Genomic DNA, 22216 nt, shown 5'->3' with positions numbered 1-22216 from the left:
TTCCCGCTCAGCCCAGTCAAAACTGTTCGCTGCTCTGGCACCCCAATGGTGGAACAAGCTCCCTCACGACGCCAGGACAGCGGAGTCAATCACCACCTTCCGGAGACACCTGAAACCCCACCTCTTCAAGGAATACCTGGGATAGGATAAAGTAATCCTTCTAACCCCCCCCTTAAAATATTTAGATGCACTATTGTAAAGTGGTTGTTCCACTGGATATTATAAGGTGAATGCACCAATTTGTAAGTCGCTCTGGATAAGAGCGTCTGCTAAATGACTTAAATGTAAATGTTAAATGTAAAAACCAGTCAGTATCTGGTGTGACCATCATTTGCCTCATGCAGCGAGACACATCTCCTTCGCATAGAGTTGATCAGGCTGTTGATTGTGGCCTGCGGAATATTGTCCGATTCATCTTCAATGCCTGTGCAAAGTTTCTGGATATTGGCGGGAACTGGAACACGCTTGGAAGTACTGGGACATTTTCAGCTTCCCGGAATTGTGTGCAGATCCTTGCAACATTGGGCCGTGTATTATTATACTGAATCATGAGGTGATGGCGGTGGATGAATGTCACGATAATGGGCCTCAGGATCTCGTCACGGTACCTCTGGGCATTCAAATTGCCATCAATAAAATATATTGTGTTCGTTGTTTGTAGCTTATACCTGCCCATACCATAACCCACCGCCACAATGGGGCAATCTGTTCACAACATTGACATCAGCAAACCGCTCGCCCACACGCCATCTGACCGGTACAGTTGAAACTGGGATTCATCAGTGAAGAGCACACTTCTCCAGGGTGCCAGTGGCCATAGAAGGTGAGTATTTGCCTACTGAAGTTGGTTACGACGCCAAAACTGCAGTCAGGTCAAGACCCTGATGAGGACAACGAGCACACAGATGAGCTTCCATGACAGTTGACAGTTTGTGCAGAAATTCTTCAGTTGTGCAAACCCACAGGTTTATCAGCTGTCGGGGTGGCTGGTCTCAGACGATCCCGCATGTGAAGAAGCCGGATGTGGAGGTCCTGGGCTGACATGGTTACAGGTGGTCTGCGTTTGTGAGGCCGGTTGGTCATACTGCCAAATTCTCTAAAACAACATTGGAGGCAGCTTATGGTAGAGAAATGAACATTAAATTATCTGGCAACAGCTTTGTTGGACATTCCTGCACTCAGCATGCCAATTGCATGCTCCCTCAAAACTTGAGACATCTGTGGCATGTGGTGTGACAAAACTGCACATTTTAGAGTTGCCTTTTATTGTCCTCAGCACAAGGTGCACCTGTGTAATGATCATGCTTTTTTAATCAGCTTCTTGATATGCCTCACCTGACAGGTGGATGGATTATCTTGGCAAATAAGAAATGCTCACTAACAAGGATGTAAACAAATTTGTGTACACAATTTGAGATAAGTAGTCATTTTGTGCGCATGGAACATTTCTGGGATTTTCATTTCAGCTCATGAAACATGGGACCAACACTTTACATGTTACGTTTATATTTTGGTTAGTATAGTTACCAAACTTTACCAAACTCAACATCCAGAAGGATGAGCACGCCCTCCTTACGTGGGACAATTAAGTTGGAGCAAAGCCTGATACATTTAGTCTTCCAACGTTTAAAAAAAAAAAATGTGAGTCACGGTGTTCATTGGCAATGTCAGGCATGATTCTAATGTTCTTCAGTAGAGGTCGCTAGCAAACTCCCCATAGCTGTGCTGTAAGAAGTTGAACAACTGAAAGGGAACCACTGGTGTCTGTTCCTCTACCGTAGATGACTAACTACAGTAAATGCGCTTTACCTGCCATGTCGATGGCGAAGGGACGGTCGGGCCTCCAGCCAGTGTACCAGCCCACCACTTTGCCCTTCTCCACTATGGGACGCTCGTACCGCCGCCCACTGACCAGCCCAACCGGCCACACTGACACACCCCGTGTTGAACGCATCTAGAGACACAGAGAGGTAGAGAGAGTTAGACACACAAACACAAACACACAGAAGCCCCATGGGCCACACAGACAGACACACTGATCTGAAAACACAGGAGAGGTCAAAGCAATAGGATTCTTGGTGTGAATTTTCTCCAGGCTTGTCCAGCTCTTTCATATCAGTGTAGATAGAGGATAGCAGACAAGAAGGCTGTTATAGACTTTTGAGATGTGTCCATATGTAGAACTCCCTGCCCCCCTAAAAAAAGATAAAGCTATGAAGTTGATCAACAACCACATTTATTTTGTGGAAAACCAAAAATATAATTTTTTTGATATTATCTTCACTGAAAAATATAATTTTTCAAGAAAAATGTGTACCCACACACTGAAGGCTGCAAACGTCTGTGTACGCTATCCCTGATACAGTGATAAAATACAACAAATAAAACATTTAAGTATGTTTTATGCAACATCTTTTTGAGTGCAGACCCATCACACCCTTTTGCTTATCTGAAATTATGGGTTTTACACACCAACCAAACTTCTGGGAGAGCACTATGGTTCCCTTTAAATTAGCTTTCGTGGAAAAGCAGAGATGTCTGATGAAATCTGAAAAGAGGAAAATAAGCTTGGCTAGACGGCTTTCTTCTCGGGATTCTACACTAAATGGTACATTTTCACTGTGAATGAATTCACACACAGACGGGAGCAGTGTAGATCCAGACTCTGTGTGGGGAAGTGTGTAGCCTTGGAGTGTGTGTGTGTGTGTGTGACAGTTACTACAACCAAGTCCAAATAATTGGCATCCTTGATAAAGATGAGCAAAAAAGACTATAAAACAAATAATACATATATATACTGAGCTATATTGAATTCTCAAAAACAAGTAATTATTTTTTTTGCTCAAAAAGATAGGGGTCAAAAGTATTGGAACCCCTGTTTTCAATACCTTTCAATACCTCACCTTGCCAGGATAACGGCACAGAGACTTTTTTCTAAAATGTTTTTTGAGATTGGAGAACATTGGGAGGGATCTTAGATCATTCCTCCATAAAAAAATCTTTCCAGATCCTTGATGTCTTTCGTCTGCGCTTCTAGACTGTCCTTTTCAATTCAAACCACAGGTTTTTAATGGGGTTCAAGTCCAGAGACTGAAATGACCGTTGCAAAATGTTGATTTTGTGTTCTCAAATCAAATAAAAGATTCTAGTCTCAGTGCCGTTATCTTCCAAGGTGAGGTATTGAAAACAGGGGTGCCAATAATTTTGCCCCTTCTCTTTTTGAGAAAAAATAATTACTTGTCTGTCACGCTTGTCGTCGGTGAAGGAGGACCAAAACGCAGCAGGTAAGTGCAGGCTCATCTTGACGTTTATTTATTTTCAAAATGAATACCAAAATAACAAACCACTAGAACGAACGAACAACAACAACAACAACAACAACAACAACAACAACAACAACAACAACAACAACAACAACAACAACAACAACCAGTCTGGCAAAGCATAAGGCTCAACACAGAACAATCACCCACAAATCACAAACACAAACACACCCTAATATATGGGACTCTCAATCAAAGGCAGATAGACAACACCTGCCTTCAACTGAGAGTCCCAACCCCAATTAACCAAACATAGAACCAGACATACTAGACTAAACATAGAATACATGGAAACCAAACAGTGCCAAAAAAACCCGGAATACTAAATCAAATGCCCCTTCAACAAAAACACCACCCCGAACCACATAAAACGAATACCCTCTGCCACGTCCTGACCAAACTACAATACTAATTAACCTTTATACTGGCCAGGACGTGACAGTACCCCCCCCCCCCCCCTTAAAGGTGCTAACCCCGGAAGCACCTTAAAAAACAAAAAAACAAAAAAAACAACCCCAAACAACAAAACCAAAATTCCTCTCTACTGAAGGGAGGGAAGGGAGGGTGGCTGCCGTCAACGACGGCACTGTGCTACACCCCCCCTCCCCAACCCACCTATATCTGGAGGTGGCTCTGGTTCCGGCCGTTCCAGGCTGTCGGGCCACTCTGGCATCGCCGGGGGGCAGTCGGGCCAGTCTGGCAGTTCGGGACAGTCTGGGCAGTCTGGCAGTTCGGGACAGTCTGGGCAGTCTGGCAACTCGGGGCAGTTCAGGGCAGTCTGGCAACTTGGGGCAGTTCAGGGCAGTCTGGCCGCTCCGGCAGTTCAGCGCAGTCTGGCCGCTCCGGCAGTTCAGCGCAGTCTGGCCGCTCCGGCAGTTCAGCGCAGTCTGGCCGCTCCGGCGACTGTTGACTGGCGGGCAGCTCCGACGACTGTTGACTGGCGGGCAGCTCCGACGACTGTTGACTGGCGGGCAGCTCCGACGACTGTTGACTGGCGGGCAGCTCCGACGACTGTTGACTGGCGTGGCTGGGTTTCCGCACTTGAAGGCTAGTGCGGGGAGCGGGAACAGGACGAGTCGGACTGGGTTGACGCACTTCCGGGTCCGCACGAGAGACAGGAGCTGGAAACCAAGGGCTATGGAGGCGCACAGTCGGTCTTGATCTTACCTCCTGCACAACCCGTCTTGGCTGGATGGAAATAGTAGCCCTGTACGAGCGGGGTGCTGGTACAGGGCAGACTGGGCTGTGCAGGGGCCTGATGGTAGCCGTGCGTAGAGCGGGAGTTGGGTAGCCTGGTCCTCGGAGGCGTACCGGCGACCAGATGCGCTGCGCAGGCATCCTCCTACCAGGCTGGATGCCCGCTCTAGCACGGCACCTGCGAGGGGCTGGAACAACGCTCACCGGACTGTGCGTGCGTATGGGTGAGATAGTGCGCTCCTCAGCGAAACATGGCGCTCTCCACCCCATACGCTCCTCCATATAACCACGGGTAGCTGGCTTCCGGCTCTTCCTATGCCTAGCCAAACTACCCGTGTGCCCCCCCAAAAAAAATTCTTGGGGGTGCCTCTCGTGCTTCACCCTCAGCGCGTCCATGGCCTCGTACCTCCGCCTCTCTGCCTTGGCTGCCTCAATTTCCCACTGCGGGCGGCGATAATCCCCAGCCTGGTGCCAAGGTCCGGCCCCGTCCAGAACTTCCTCCCAGGTCCACTTCTCCCGCCAGTCCAACTCGAAGTCCCTCTGCTCCTTCTTCTGCTGCTTGGTCCATAGTTGGTGGGTGATTCTGTCACAGTTGTCGTCGGTGAAGGAGGACCAAAACGCAGCAGGTAAGTGCAGGCTCATCTTGACGTTTATTTATTTCAAAATGAAAACCAAAATAACAAACCACTAGAACGAACGAACAACAACAAACAGTCTGGCAAAGCATAAGGCTCAACACAGAACAATCACCCACAAATCACAAACACAACCTAATATATGGGACTCTCAATGAAAGGCAGATAGACAACACCTGCCTTCAACTGAGAGTCCCAACCCCAATTAACCAAACATAGAACCAGACATACTAGACTAAACATAGAATACATGGAAACCAAACAGTGCCAAAAAAACCCGGAATACTAAATAAAATGCCCCTTCAACAAACACACCACCCCGAACCACATAAAACGAATACCCTCTGCCACGTCCTGACCAAACTACAATACTAATTAACCTTTATACTGGCCAGGACGTGACATTGTCAAACAAAACACACTTTCAGGTCTTGCCATAGATTTTCCAGTAAATCAAAAATGTAACTCGGCCACTCAGGAACATTCACTCTTCTTGGTAAGAAATTCCAGAGTAGATTTGGCCATGTGTTTAAGGTTATCGTCCTTTTGAAAGGTGAATTCATCTCCAAGATTTTGCCTTTGCATAGCTCCATTCTGTTTATTTTTTTTAAGGATTACGATCATACCCATAACATGATGCAGCCATCACTATGCTTGAAAATATGGAGAGTGGTACTCACTAATGTGCTGTATTGGGTTTGCCCCAAACATAACACTTTGTATTCAGGAAAAGGTTAACTGCTTTATCACATTTTTTGCAGTTTTACTTTAGTACCTTGTTTCAAACAGTAGGCATGTTTAGGAATATTTTTTTTTCTTTACAGGCTTCCTTCTTTTCACTCTGACAATTCGGTTAGCATTGTGGAGTAATTACAATGTTGTTGATCCATCCTAAGTTTTCTCCTTTCACAGGCAATAAACTCTGTAACTGTTTTACAACATTGGCCTCATGGAAGGGCCTAAGGCACTGCAGTCTAAGGCACTGCATCACAGTGCAAGCTGCGTCACTACAGATCCTGGTTTGATCCCAGGCTCTATCACAGCCGGCCGCGACAAGGAGACCCATGAGGCGGCACAAAATTGGCCCAGCGTCGTCCGGGTTATCCTTGTCCCATTGCGCTCTAGCGACTCATGTGGCAATGTACGATGACACGTTCACCAGGTATACGGTATTTCCTCCGACACATTTGTGCGTCTGGCTTCCAGGTTAAGCGAGCATTGTGTCAAAAAGCAGTGCGGCTTGGCAGGGTTGTGTTTCGGAGGATGCACAGCTCTCGACCTTCGCCTCTCCCGAGTGCGTACCAGAGTTGCAGCGATGGGACAAGACTGTAACTACCAATTGGATATCCCGTAATTGGGGAGAATTGAAACAAACCCCAAATATATATATATGTATTTTTCTTAAATATTGGCCTCATGGTAAAATCCCTGAGCGGTTTCCTTCCTCTCCGGCAACTGAGTTAGGAAGGACACCTGTGTCTTTGTAGTGACTGGGTGTATAGATACACCATCAAAAGTGTAAATAAGTTCACCATGCAGAAAGAGATATTGAATATCTGCTTTTTTTATCCAACTACCAATAGATGACCTTCTTTGCAAGCCCTTGGAAAACCTCCCTGGTCTTTGTGGTTGAATCTGTGTTTGAAATTCCCTGCTCGACTGAAGGACCTTACAAATAATTGTAGGTGTTGGGTACGGAGATGAGGTAGTTATTCAAAACTAATGTTAAACACCATTATTGCACACAGAGTTAGTCAATGCAACTTATTATCTGACTTGTGTCATGGCCATGACACTTGTTAAGGACATTTTTACTCTTTAAGTTATTTAGGCTTGACATAACAAAGGGGTTGAATACTTATTGACACAATACATTTAAGCTTTTAATGTATTAATTTGTAAACATTTATAAAAACCTAATTCCACTTTGACATCATGGGGTATTGTGTGTAGACCAGTGACACAAAATCTAAATGTAATCAATTTTAAATTCAGGCTGTAACAACAATATGTGGAAAATGTCAGGGGGTCTGAATACTTTCTGAAGACAAAGCAGCAGGGTTAGCTATGGAACAGAGGTAAAACATGTCATGGAAATGTGTGTGTGATTGATTGGTTGATTGATTTGTTGATTGATTAACTGATGCACATACATATCCAGTGCTTCGTGTGACGGTGTGAAACGATATGACTGCATATTCATTCTAAAAGAAGCGTAAGGTTGTTTCTAAGTCCCATCTCTAAGAAATACAGGATGTGCACATCTCCTCCCATCCTCCTTATTATTGCACACAGAGTGAGTTAATGCAACTTATTATGTGACTTGTTAGCAAATGTTTATTCCTGGACTTATTTAGGCTTGTCATAACAAAGGGGTTGAATACTTATTGACTCGACATTTCAGCTTTTAATTTTTAATTAATTTGTAAGAATTTCCAAAAACATAATTTCACTTTGACGTTATGGTGTGTAGGCCAGTAACAAAAAATATCACTTTACTCCATTTCACTGTATCAAAATAAAATATGGAAAATTCAAGGGTTGTGAATACTTTCTGAAGGCACTGTATATGCTTGCTTGTGTGTGCATATGTACCCTTGTGTGTGTACGCTTGTGTGTGTGTGTGCCATTTCATTCCTTATTCCAACCCCACTACGGATCCCATTCTAGTGCAATTCTCTTTACAGAACATCAAACCACCTGAAAGAAGTCACTTGTAAGGGGCAAAACATACAAAACAATATTGGATTACAGAGCGACAATGTTGCTGTGTGATTTGTCACACAAACGGTCAGGGCAGGGCCTACATCTTTCATGTCTCCTCTCTTACTCTCAACACTCAATAGACTGATGGGAAGGCTCTCTCTCTCTCTCTCTCTCTCTCTCTCTCTCCTCTCTCTCTCTCTCTCTCCTTCCTTCTCCCCCCTTTACCCCTGAGCGATGGACACATCTTTGAAGCCCTCTCTTCTAATGCTGTGGCCCTTGACCTTGCGCGACACTAAAACCCTTCCCCCCTTTCTGTTTCCACTACAGTTTTTTGCTCCAAAAGGCTTCTGGTCGGGTCTATAAAAATGGTAACGAAAAGAGAGAGAGTGTCCGTTCACTCAATGTTTTCTGCTCCCGTGTGTAGTCTTATTTTAGCTTCGTGGTACAGCATCGTTTCTACCTGTAACGGTCTTTGAATGGTTTTTAACCTGAGTAGCCTGATGACGACTGTTGTGGATGAATCATATAGATGACACTAGGGAGCAGCAAAATAAATGAGTGGACATTCATTTGGTTCTAATTAGGTTTTGTCCAGCTTCTGTGGCCCATTTGGATATGCATAATTCCTCCAATTAATGGAGACTAAGGGATGGTTCAGGTGTTTAAAATGCATCCTTAAAAATGCATCCAGTGTATTTTGACTTACAAATGTACTTCTTGTCCTACCCACAAGGCACTCCTATAAGTCTGACATGATTGGATAGTTGTGAGCAATATAGTGGAAATTCCTCCCAGCCTTTCAGAAGGAAACGTCTATCATAGTGTTGCTTCTCTCTGATACTTTCAGATCTACAGGAGTGCCTACGGGGGTAGCAGTCATATGTTAATCTGAGAGAATAGCATTGACGAGAGCAGCGGGATGAAAGAACTGTGGTTTCATTTATCCAATCACATACAGATCAGTGATTACTTCAAGGAAGGGAGGAAAGAAGGATGAATGTTCAATTGGACCAGCGCCTCAAAGCGAAAAGCATAGGGAGACCTGGGAACTGTAAAGATTGACTAAAAGCTCCAGCCTCTGCAGCCATAGACCCAGACTGTCAAAACCAACATCAACCTCTAACACCTGAGTTAGTCAATACCCTTCAGACAGAATCCATCTGCAGAGAATTCTAGCTATAAAAGTGGAAAAGTGAATATTAAAAAAATATTGTTTTTGTGAGCCATAACATCCAATGGCTCTTTGATAGCGATTTGGGACATGGAGGAAACCAGAACCCATTAAGTTGGAGTGAGACACAGTGGCTGAGTTCCCGGTCTCTGTCTGAAAGGGAAGTACTGTCCAGAGGCATCATCTGACTGAGTGGTAGAGACCAGAACCAGGGGAATGGAGGAATACAGCAGGTTACCATTTGAGATGCAGCCATGTCATCTATCTAATATTGAGTAGCAACTTAGTCAGTGAATGCCTAGGCTACCTTTGTTTACACCATATTAACAGAGGTAATATATGAAGGGTATGCATATACAATGGGACTTTAAATTATGCAGTACAAATCCATTATAAATGTGTTTCTCCCCCAGAGAAGAAGCTGTCATTTCATTGTGTGCTCAAATGCACTTTCGGATTTTAATCAAGCCTTCTCCATGTGTCATTAATATGCATAGCAGGAGCAATGAGAGAGCGAGAGGGAGAAAAAAATAATGAATCAAATTAGAGGAGAGAAAATTAAGAGGTTATGAAATTGTGATGCAGTGATGCATGATGTGTTTGTGTGGGGGATGGAGGTGAGTTTGCTGTGTCTGCGTGAATAATAACATGTGTGCGCGCAGGCGGGCGTGTGTGTGTGTGTGTGTGTATGCGCGCGTGTGTGTGTGTGTTTGTGTTTGTGTTTGTGTTCTAAGGGCATTGTTTCTATCTCTTTCCTTTCAAACCAGCTGGGGGTGGGTTGGGATCAGGGTTGAAGGGTAGACAATGCCAGCATTTAGACAGACTCACACTGCTCCTGAGGGAATAGACAAGGACAGGGATGAGGAGGGGGGGAGCAGGGGGTAGAACATGACAGGGATGTGAAAAAAAGGGAGAGAAGGAGGACAGAGAAGAGGGGGAGAGTATGGAAAAGGAAAGAAGGAAGGAAATGGGAGAGGACAGGATGGAGGAATAAATCTAATCACATGTTATTTGTCACATGCTTCGTAAACAACAGGTGTAGACGAACAGTGAAATGTTTACTTACGGGCCCTTCGCAACAATGCAGAGACAAATGGAAAAATAATAGAAAAAAAGAATAACACGAGGACTAAATACACAATGAGGAATTATAACTTAGCTATATACAATATACATATGTTCATGTGAGTAAGGGTAAAGTGACTAGGTAACAGGATAGATAATAACAGGATAATGACCCTTTTTTCATTCTGTGAAAAAAGGGTCAATGCAAATAGTCTGGGTAGCTATTTGGTTAACTATTTAGCAGTCTTATGGCTTGTGGATAGAAGCTATTCAGGATCCTGTTGGTTCCAGACTTGGTCAAATCAAATCACATTGCATTGGTCACATACACATGGTTAGCAGATGTTATTGCGAGTGTAGCGAAATGCTTGTGCTTCTAGTTCAGACAGTTCAGGAATATCTAACGTGTAATCTAGCAATTCCACAACAACTACCTAATACACACACATCTAAGAAAATGAATGGAATAAGAATATATACATATAAATATATGGATGAGCAATGACAGAGCAGCATAGGCAAGATGCAATAGATGGTATAAAATACATATATACATATGAGATGAGGGATGCAAGATATGTAAACATTATTAAAGTGGCATTATTAAAGTGACTAGTGATTCATTTATTCAAGTGGCCAATGATTTCAAGTCTGTATGTAAGCAGCAGCCTCTCTGTGTTAGTGATGACAGTTTAACAGTCTGATGGCCTTGAGATAGTAGCGGTTGTTCAGTCTCTCGGTCACAGCTTTGATGCACCTGTACTGACCTCGCCTTCTGGATGATAGCGGGGTGAACAGGCAGTGGCTCGCGTGGTTGTTGCCCTTGATTATCTTTTTAGCCTTCCTGTGACATTGGGTGCTGTAGGTGTCCTGGAGGGCAGGTAGTTTGCCCCCGGTGATGCATTATGTAGACTGCACCACCCTCTGGAGAGCCTTACGGTTGTGGGCGGTGCAGCTGCCATACCAGGCGGTGAAACAGCCCAACAGGATGTTCTCAATTGTGCATCTGTAAAAGTTTGTGAGGGTTTTCAGTGATAAGCCACATTTCTGTTGGGCCTTCTTCACCACACCGTCTGTGTGGGTGGACCATTTCAGTTTGTCCGTGATGTGTACGCCATGATGTGTTCCTCTTGTCCAGGTGGGAGAGGACAGTGTGGAGAACAATAAAGATTGCGTCATCTGTGGATCTGTTGGGGCGGTATGCAAATTTGAGTGGGTCCAGGGTGTCTGGGATGATGGTGTTGATGTGAGTCATGACCAGCCGTTTAAAGCATTTCATGGCTACAGATGTGAGTGCTACATTTTGCATTTTATACATTTAGCAGCACGATTTAGATAGCTAGGAGGGACAACCATACATCAAAGGCATAGAACGTAGATTTTTCTTCAATAACGTAGCTACCAGTAGAGTCAGAGCTAGAACGGGGTTGGTGTGGGGGGGTGGCGTTCAAGTGCAAGTGCTGGTTAAGTGTTTTTGTTTGGGGGGGGGGGTCAAGGTGAGGAGGAGGATTATTTAAGATACTGTTTGAAGAGATAGGGTTTCAGATGTCTTCGGTAGATGAGCATGGACTTTACTGTACTAGCTTCAAGGGGAAGCTGGTTCCACCATTGTGGTACCCGGACAGAGAAGAGCTTGGACTGGGCTGAGCGGGAGCTGCCCAGTCCAGGGGTGGGAAGGCCAAGAGAACTGAGGTCGCAGAACGGAGTGCTCGGGTTGGGGTGTAGGGTTTGAGCAAAGCCTGAAGGTGGGGTGGGGCAGTTCCTCTTACTGTTCCGTGGTCTTGTAGTGGATGCGAGCTTCGACTGGAAGCCAGTGGAGTGTGCGGAAGAGCGGGGTGACGAGAGAACTTGGAAGGTTGAAAACCAGGCGGGCTGCTGCGTTCTGGATAAGTTGCAGGGATTTGATGGCACAAGTGGGGAGCCCAGCCAACAGTGAGTTGCAGTAGTCCAGACAGGAGATGACAAGTGCCTGGATTAGGACCTGCACCGCTTCCTGTGTGAGGTAGGGTCGTACTCTACTGATGTTGTAGAGTATGAACCTGTAGGAGCGGGCCACTGCTTTGATGTTTGCAGAGAACGACAGGGTGTTGTCCAGGGTCACGCCAAGGTTCTTTGCACTCTGTGAGGGCGACACTGTGGAGTTGTCAACCGTAATGGAGAGGTCATTGAGCTGGCAGGCCTTCCCCTGGAGGAAGTTCTGCATTCATCAACCCTCTCACCTCCACCTTTCTCACCCCTCTATCTTCTTCAGTACAATACCCTTCTCTTTCTCCCTTCTCCCCTCTATCCACTCAGCCACAGACAATTTCTCTCTGTGAGATTCTCTCCTTTCTGCTTTAGCTCCCAGAGAGAAGAAAACTATCCAGTATGTAATTATGATAATTGCTCACATCGGTTTGATGGAATTGGATTTTGCTCTTCTGTTCTTTCTTGCGGTTCCTTTGTGCCCTCTCTATGGGCCTACTGTACACTCCGAAACTATGGCCCTTGATTTAATTTGTCCTGACGATGTGTCAGTGTATTTCAAGTCCAATTATTGTCACGTATGTATGCCTATCTTCACACCAATTAATATTCTTCTCATTTCGCAAGTCGTTTATACCCATGTTGAGGCAGGAGAGATCAAATTGTGTCCTCTTCTTTTCAGCCATTGGTAAGCCTTTAAGTGAACAGGTTTATTTGACAAGCTGTCTGGTTGCAGTAATTTTCAAGTCAGACAAATACATATTTCTGACTGACAGACTATGTTTAACTAAACACTTGGGAGCCATTCAGTATTGACTACGATGCTGCAGTTCTACCGCTACAGCTAGCTCACGACTCCCTACAGCCCGAGGGCAAAATGCAATCTCACCGAAAGTAGCCGTCTGGCCTGTCTGTGAGTGGGGAGAGGAGAGAGGTAGGCTAGGCTATGATGTGGACGACTCTGTTTGCTGACACCCCATTTCGAGGCAGCAAAGCTGGCGGAATGTCTTGCGCACATAATGAATTGCACCGAGCCGTGACTTGTTAATGCTTCAGAACAGAGAAAACAACAATAATCTGTCTTTATGCAAATTGTTTCTGGATGGTTTCCTCTTCAACTCAGACATAATACATAAGAGAGTAATAACAGAATCTCTTTCAGGTGTTGTTTCATCGCGTCGAGGATGATAAAATACCTCTTCTAAAATCAGTAAGCCTATAGTGACGTCACTCACTCACTTAGTAGTAATTGAATAGTGGTGGTATTGTGAGAGAATTGAATAGGATGTTATTAAGAATGCATTTATAGGCTATTCATAATGTTTTTGCTCATTGACTACAAATTCAGTTCTAATGTGGTCTATCTCTATATTATTTATTTTGGACACAAAACTGCTAAATGAAAAAATGTGCCTATGTTTGACAGCAGCACTATTTGTGCAATGCTAAAATCAACAGCATAACATGTTTGACAGGTTATTACCACTATGTGTCAGGTTATTATCACTATATGACAGGTCATTACCAAACTATGACAGACTATTACCATGGAGAGGAGTTCTGTAATGTCCTGGATGAGGTGGGGAGAGCAGGCTGACTATCAGCCAATCATATAACTGATATTTACACAGGCCTATCTTTGGAGCTGTAGCTAGACATTGCCATTAAGCACAGATTAAGGCTCTTTATCTCCCCAAATCGTAACTTAAGACAGACTTTCCCAAACTTGTTGGGGCACGGGGACCCCTTTTTTGATAGCACTTTCATCAGGGACCCCTTCAAAATCATAACACAGCTCCGACTTTTAGAGTTCGATAAAAATAGCATACAAGGAGTTTTACTATGACTGCTGCAGGACATGACCGGACTAGATGGTGCCAACAGAGAGGGCCGCCTCACTTCTAGTCCTTAGGAATCTTTGCAGTATTTAGTTTTTTATGTATTATTTCTTACATTGTTAGCCCAGAAAATCTTAAGTGTTATTACATACAGCCGGGAAGAACTATTGGATATCAGAGTGACATCAACTTTACAGCATTGCGACCAGGAATACGACTTTTCCGAAGCGGTTCCTTTGTCCAAAACAGCCAGGGCATCTGAACTGATTCCAGAGGCTGACCCAAAACAACGTCGCTGCAGAAGAGGTAGACGGAGCGGCCTTCTGGTCAGACTTCAGAGGCTCGCACACCACCCACCACTTCCGAGTATATTACTCACTAATGTCCAGTCTCTAGATAACAAGGTAGACGAAATTAGGGCAAGGGTTACTTTCCAGAGAGACATCAGGGATTGTAACATACTCTGTTTCACGGAAACATGGCTCTCTCGGGATATGCTGTCGCAGTCGGTACAGCCACCGGGATTCTTGTGCGTCGCACCGACAGAAATAAACATATCTCTGTGAAGAAGAAGGGTGGGGGTGTATGTTTCATGATTAACGACTCATGGTGTAATTGTAACAACATACAGGAACTCAAGTCCTTTTGTTCACCTGACCAAAAATTCCTTACAATCAAATGCCAACCGTATTATCTCCCAAGATAATTCTAATTGGTTATTGTCACAGCCATGTATATCCCTCCTCAAGCCGATACCACGACGGCCCTCAAGGAACTTCACTGGACTTTATGCAAACTGAAAACCATATATCCTGAGGCAGCCTTTATTGTAGCTGGGGATTTTAACAAAGCAAATTTGAGAACAAGACCACCTAAATTCTATCAGCATATTGACTGATTGTAGTACACGTGCTGGCAAAACTCTGGATCACTGCTACTCTAACTTCCGCGATGCATACAAGGCCCTCCCCCGCCCTCCCTTCGGCATATCTGACCACCACTCCAATTTGCTCCTCCCTTCCTATAGGCAGAAACTCAAACAGGATGTACCCGTGACAAGGACTATTCAACGCTGGTCTGACCAGTCGGAATCCACGCTTCAAAATTGTTTTGTTCACGCGGACTAGGACATGTTCCGGATAGCCTCAGAGAATAATATTGATTTAAATGTTGATTCGGTGAGTGAGTTTTTAGTGCCTAGGAGATGTTCTACCCACTGTGACTATTAAAAACTACCCTAACCAGAAACCGTGGATAGATGGCGGCATTCGCGCTAAGCTGAAAGTGCAAACCACCGAATTTAACCATAGAAGGTTGACTGGGAATATGGCTGAATACAAACAGTGTAGTTATTCCCTCCGCAAGGCAATCTAACAAGCGAAATGTCAGTATAGAGACAAAGTGGAGTCGCAATTTAACGGCTCAGACAAGGGACATATATGGCAGGGACTACAGACAATCATGGACTACAAAAAGAAAACCAGTCACGTCACGGACACCGACGTCATACATCCAAACAAACTAAACGCCTTCCTTGACCGCTTTGAGGATAATACAGTGCTAACGACACGGCCTGCTACCAAGGACTGTAAGCTCTCCTTTTCCGTTGCTGACGTGAGTAAGACATTTAAGTGTGTTAACCCTCGCAATCCCTAGCCGCATCCTCAGAGCATGCGCAGACCAGCTGGCTGGTGTGATTACGGACATATTCAATCGCTCCCTATCCCAATCTGCTGTCCCCACATGCTTCAAGATTGCCACCATTATTCCTGTACCCAAGAAGGCAAAAGTAACTGAACTAAATGACTATCTCCCTGTAGCACTCACTTCTATCATTATGAAGTGCTTTGACAGACTAGTCAAGGATCATATCACCTCCACCTTGCCTGTCACCCTAGACCCACTTCAGTTTGCATATGCCCCAATAGGTCCACAGACGATGCATTCGCCATCACACAGCAGACTTCCCTATCCCACCTGGACAAGAGGAATACCTACAGTTGAAGTCGGAAGTTTACATACACCTTAGCCAAATATATCAGTTTTTCTCAATCCCTGACATTTAATCCTAGTACAAATTCCTTGTGAGTTAGAAATGTCAGTTAGGATCACCACTTTATTTTATGTGAAATGTGAGAATAATAGTGGAAAGAATGACTTATTTCAGTTTTTATTTATTTCATCACATTCCCAGTGAGTCAGAAGGTTACATACACTTAATTAGTATTTGTTAGCATTGCCTTTAAATTGTTTAACTTGAGTCAAACATTTCGGGTAGCTTTCCACAAGATACCCACAATAAGTTGGTTGAATTTTGGCCCATTCCTTCTGACAGCGCTGGTGTAACTGAGTCAGGTTTGTAGGCCTCCTTGCTCGCACACGCTTTCAAATGTTCTATTGGATTGAGGTCAGGGCGTTGGAATGGCCACTCCAGTACCTTGACTTTGATGTTCTTAAGCCATTTTGCCACAACTTTGGAAGTATGCTTGGGGTCATTGTCCATTTGGAAGACCCATTTGCGACCAAGCTTTAACTTCCTGACTGATCTCTTGAGATGTTGCTTCAATATATCCACATCATTTTCCTGCCTCATGATGCCATCTATTTTGTGAAGTGCACCAGTCCCTCCTGCAGCAAAGCACCCCCACAACATGATGCTGCCACCCCCGTGCTTCACGGTTGGGATGGTGTTCTTCAGCTTGCAAGCTTCCCCCTTTTTCCTCAGAACATAATTATTGTCATTATGGCCAAACAGTTATATTTTTGTTTCATCAGACAAGAGGACATTTCTCCAAAAGTACAATCTTTGGCCCCATGTGCAGTTGCAAACCGTAGTCAGTTTTTTTTTATGGCGGTTTTGGAGCAGTGGCTTCTTCCTTGCTGAGCAGCCTTTCAGGTTATGTCGATATAGGACTTCTATTACTGTGGATATAGATACTTTTGTACCTGTTTCCTCCAGCATCTTCACAAGGTCCTTTGCTGTTGTTCTGGGATTGATTTGCACTTTTTGCATCAAAGTACGTTCATCTCTAGGAGACAGAAAGTGTCTCCTTCCTGAGTGGTGTGACGGCTGCGTGGTCCCATGATGTTTATACTTGCGTACTATTGTTTGTACAGATGAATGTGGTACCTTCAGGCATTTGGAAATTGCTCCCAAGGATGAACCAGACTTGTGGAGGTCTACAATTTTTCTTTTGAGGTCTTGACTGATTTCTATTGATTTTCCCATGACGTCAAGCAAAGAGGCACTGGGTTTGAAGGTAGGCCTTGAAATACATCCAGAGGTACACCTCCACTTGACATGATGTCAATTAGCCTATCAGAAGCTTCTAAAGCCATGACATAATTTTCTGTAATTTTCCAAGCTGTTTAAAGGCACAGTCAACTTAGTGTATGTACATTTCTAACTCACTGGAATTGTAATATAGTGAATTATAAGTGAAATTATCTGTCTATAAACAATTGTTGGAAAATGACTTGTGTCATGCACAAAGTAGGTTGTCCTAACCGACTTGCCAAAACTATAGTTTGTTAACAAGAAATTTGTGGAGTGGTTGAAAAACGAGTTTTAATGACTCCAACCTAAGTGTATGTAAACTTCCGACTTCAACTGTATGTAAGAATGCTGTTCATTGACTACAGCTCAGCATTTAACACCATAGTACCCTCCAAGCTCATCATTAAGCTTGAGGCCCTGGGTTTAAATCCCGCCCTGTGCAATTTGGTCCTGGACTTCCTGACAGGCCGCCCACAGGTGGTGAAGGTAGGAAACAACATCTCCACTTCGCTAATCCTCAACACTGGGGCCCCACAAGGGTGTGTGCTCAGCCACCTCCTGTACTCCCTGTTCACCCATGACTGCGTGGCCATGCACGCCTCCAACTCAATCATCAAAATTGCAGATGGCACAACAGTAGTAGGCTTGATTACCAAAACAAACTAGACAGATAATAGGGAGGAGGTGAGGGCAATCGGAATGTGCTGTTAGGAAAACAACCTCTCACTTAACATCAACAAAATAAAAGAGATTATCGTGGACTTCAGGAAACAGCAGAGGGAGCATCGATGGAACAGCAGTGGAGAAGGTGGAAAGTTTTAAGTTCCTCTGCGTACACATCACGGACAAACTGAAATGGTTCACCCACACAGACAGTGTTGTGAGGAATGCGCAACAGTGCCTCTTCACCCTCAGGAGGCTGAAGAAATGTGGCTTATCACCTAAAACCCTCACAAACTTTTACAGATGCACAATTGAGAGCATCCTGTCTGACTACATCACCACCTAGTATGGCACCTGCACCGCCCATAACCTCAGGGCTCTCCAGGGGTGGTGTGATCTGCACACCGCATCAACGGGGCAAACTACTTGCCCTTCAGGACACCTACAACACCTGATGTCACAGGAAGGTCAAAAAGATAATCAAGGACAACAAGCAGCCGTGCCACTACCTGTTCACCCCGCTACCATCCAGCAGGTGAGGTTAGTACAGGTGCATCAAAGCTGGGACCGAGAGACTGAAAAATAGCTTCTATCTCAAGGCCCTCAGACTGTTAAACAGCCATCACTAACACAGAGAGGCTGCTGCCTACATACAGACATGAAATCATTGGCCACTTTAATAAATGGATCACTAGTCACTTTAATAATGCCACTTTAATAATATTTACATATCCTGCATTACTCATCTCATATGCATATAACGTATTTTATACCATCTATTGCATCTTGCATATGCCGCTTAGTCATTACTCATCCATATACTTATATGTATTTATTTTTATTCCATTCCTTTACTTCGATTTTTTTGTATTAGGTAGTTGTTGTGGAATTGTTAGATTACTTGTTAGATATTGCTGCACTGTCGGAACTAAAAGCATAAGCATTTCACTACACTCACAATAACATCTGCTAACCATGTGAATGTGACCAATAAAATTTGATTTGATTTGACTAACCAGGTCTTGGGCCCCCTCTTCAAATCCAATAATTTCTGTCTAGTTTTCAAGGTAATTTCCTGCAATTCTACACATTTTCCTATGGGGCATAGCGACAATTTAGCAGTTTCAAATCTTAAATTACAGGTCATTTGTCACACCCTGATCTGTTTCACCTGTCGTATGCTTGTCTCCACCCCCCTCCAGGTGTCGCCCATTTTCCCCATTATCCCCTGTGCATTTATAGCTGTGTTTCTGTTTGTCTGTTGCCAGTTCTTCTTGTCTCGTCAAGTCTACCAGTGTTTTTCCCGTACTCCTGTTTTTCTCTCTAGTCCCTGTTTTCTAGTTTTCCCGGTTTTGACCATTCTGCCTGCCCTGACCCTGAGTCTGCCTGCCTGCCGTTCTTTACCTTTCGGACTTTGCTCTGGATTACTGACATCTGCCTTCCCTGTCGTTTGCCTGCCCCCTGTTTATGTAATAAACATTTGTTACTTCGAACTGTCAGCATCTGGGTCTTATACTGAGGTCTGATGGCATTTAGGTTAAAAACCTAAGGCCACCCTCTTGACAGTGAAGAGAAAACATTGATGTTTTACATTTACATTTACATTTACATTTCCTGCAATTCTACATATTTTGTAGAGAAATTGTTGCAGTTTAAAGCAAGTTTTCTGTAATACTACACATCTTCCATAGGGTGGAGAGAATATTTAGCAATGGTATAACTAATTTCATGCATTTCTAGAACATTTTCCATGGGGCGGAGAGAAAAATTAGCAGTTTTACAGCTAATTTCCTGCAATTCTACACATTATGTCATGGGGCGTAGGGAAAATGTTGCAATTTTAAAGCAAGTTTGCTGTAATACTACACATTTTCTATGGTGCGGAGAGAAGATTTAGCAATTTTCTAATTCATTTCATTCAACAACAAAAAATGTTAATCAGTGGGGTGCAGTGAACATTATGTCATGGGGCGTAGGGAAAATGTTGCAGTTTTAGAGTAAATTTCCTGAAATTCTACACATTTTGCCATGGGGCGGAGAGAAGTTTTTGCAATTGTATAACTAATTTCATGCATTTCTATAATCTTTTTTCGTGGGGTGGAGAGAAAAAAATTGCATTTTTACAGCTAATTTCCTATAATTGTACACATTTTGCCATAGGGTGGACACAAATGTTTGCAGTTTTTAATGTGATATCTATGATCAATGGCGCCCCCCAGTCGGTTATTCGACCATAACTAAGACAAGTTTAGATAGCAGGCCGCTAGGCTAATTTACCAATCTAAAACGTTTTAGCTGACATGGGCTAATTGAGTGACTGTCAGTGACTAACATAACAAGCGAAAAACTGCTGATGCACAACCACATTTTTAAATCAATGAGAGATGAGCCCCTGCTGTCGATGAGGTTATTTGAATAGAAAATTATTTAGAAGATCACAGATCCAACTTGCTCGAAACAAGTTTTAGGCAAATTAACTCTGGGTTTGAGTTAAAATTACTCAAATGTAAAATGTATGTGCAGGTTTTTGTTCTATCCAGAATCAGTGCCTGGACACAGTGGCCCTCAAGGACCTTAGATGACCCTTGAAGATATCCCGCGCTTATTTCAATACGTTGTCTGATTGCACAGATAGGCTATCTGAAAACTCTTGTACTAGAAAACTGATAAGTTTTGTTGTGTGTGTGTTAATGACATCACATGCCATGTAGCCTATCCGTCATTAATGTGCTTTATTACCTCTTCAAACAGTTCCAGACTGTATGTGTTGTCATCATCTGCGAAGAATACCACCCCCACGTCCTTCCGCGAGCGATGCGACCGTAGCCACGACAGAGCCGTGTTCCTCTGCTCAGTAGCACGAGGCATCCCGGTCCGTTTGAATCGGCGGGGTGTAAAGATGTTCAAGTGTGTGTATGGCATCCCGGAGCGGGAGAGAAAGCGAGCCACCAGCTCTGTGCGCACGCTCGAGTCCTCCACTACGATCCAGTGGAAGCGAGGAACCTGGCAGAAGGTGTTAGCGAGCCGGGTAAGTTCAGCTTTCTGGACTGGCCGGTTGTAGGTCGGGGTGATGGCGTAGATTACTTGGAGAGCGGAACGATTGGCCCGAGGAAGTCTGGTTCTGTCATGCTGCTGTGCGCCCCCAGCGCGGCCCAGGACTGGACTTCGGACGGGTGTCCTCTTGGTGTCAATATCGATCATGATGATGACGATGAGGACCCAGGGCAGGAGAATGAAGAAGCGGCTGTAGAAGAGCGATTTCATTTTGCCGAAGTTAGGTGATAAACGAGCCGTGCACTCACTCTATTTCACTCACTCCATCACATCCAAGCATCCCACCACGATCGTGCAACAACAATTTGCACTCTCCAAAGCGATTTTAAGTGACCACGTAAGACCCATTTTTAGAAATGAGGACTTTGTTTATCTCCAATAAACTAATAAATATCAAAATTCATCCCGTTTAGGGTTATGAACACATAGTCACGTCCGCGTCCCGTAGGGACTGTTTGCTGATGAGTCTCCTCCCAGATGAAAGTGGAGAAGTGCCTCATATCCCTCGAACGAGAGAGCGACAAAACGAACCCCTCAACAACAAAAAAACATTTAATCCCAAACGCAATCTTCACATGCGTTCAGCCCACAACCTTTTCGATAAACCAGAAATAGCTTTTCGCAGATATCCACCGGCCGCTACTCCCGTAGTGTCTGGGAGAAAGGGACATCATTCCCGGGCTGAATGCGGCTTAAGTCGGTGTCTGATGGGCAGTGGGGAGAAGCAGGTGCGGGAGCGTCAGTGCAGAGAGAGGAGAGACAGCGATGAGAGGGGACGGGAAAGATTGGAATGGACAGGGAGAGAAAGAGAGGAGGAGGGGAGTGAGAAAGGGAGACTTTGTTATGCTGCTAGAGAAGCACGTCAGTGTCCGCTGAGGATGGAGATAAACTCACCCTACAGACAGACAGAGAGAGAGGGAGAGAGAGAGAGCGAGAGAGAGAGAGAGAAGCACCATCTTTTGATAAAACGTTTGCTTTCGTTCTAAATGATAATCGGAAACTTTGATTTGAACTGCAAGTTGTCCACACCAGACCGATTGAGCTGGCAGCGTTCAATGAATAGAAATAAAGACATCTCTCTGGAAGCTAGGGAAATCAGTAGCCTACAGCATGACATTAATTTAGACTCGGTCTCGTTGCAACCCACTATCGTAAATAATCTTGAAATAAACACTAATTACTTATGTGAACAAGTGTGTTTTATATTAGTTGCAGGAAATAGGCTTTCAGTTTGATGCTGATCATCCTTACATGGTTGTGGGCACTTGTCACCAGCTATTTGGATATTCAGGAGGTTTTTCCCATATCAGGTACCCTATTTG

General features: G+C 44.2%; 1 protein-coding gene across 1 annotated transcript in view; it reads right to left on the bottom strand.

Annotated features, from left to right (window-relative positions):
- The window catches only part of LOC106607144 (galactosylgalactosylxylosylprotein 3-beta-glucuronosyltransferase 2), a 35860-nt gene extending 13900 nt beyond the window's left edge, over positions 1–21960 (bottom strand). Inside the window, exons 1-2 of the mRNA XM_014203776.3 lie at positions 20580–21960; positions 1810–1954 (exon numbers count right to left, since the gene is read on the bottom strand). Coding sequence (XP_014059251.2) covers positions 1810–1954; positions 20580–21104 — 670 coding nt within the window. The 5' untranslated portion in view covers positions 21105–21960. The remainder of the gene's footprint in view (positions 1–1809; positions 1955–20579) is intronic.
- Between the last annotated feature and the right edge of the window lie 256 nt (positions 21961–22216).

This window comes from Salmo salar, chromosome 01, assembly GCF_965601325.2.
Source record: "Salmo salar chromosome 01, fSalSal1, whole genome shotgun sequence".
Taxonomy (NCBI): Eukaryota; Metazoa; Chordata; class Actinopteri; order Salmoniformes; family Salmonidae; genus Salmo; species Salmo salar.
This window is presented reverse-complemented; position numbering and strand designations above follow the sequence as displayed.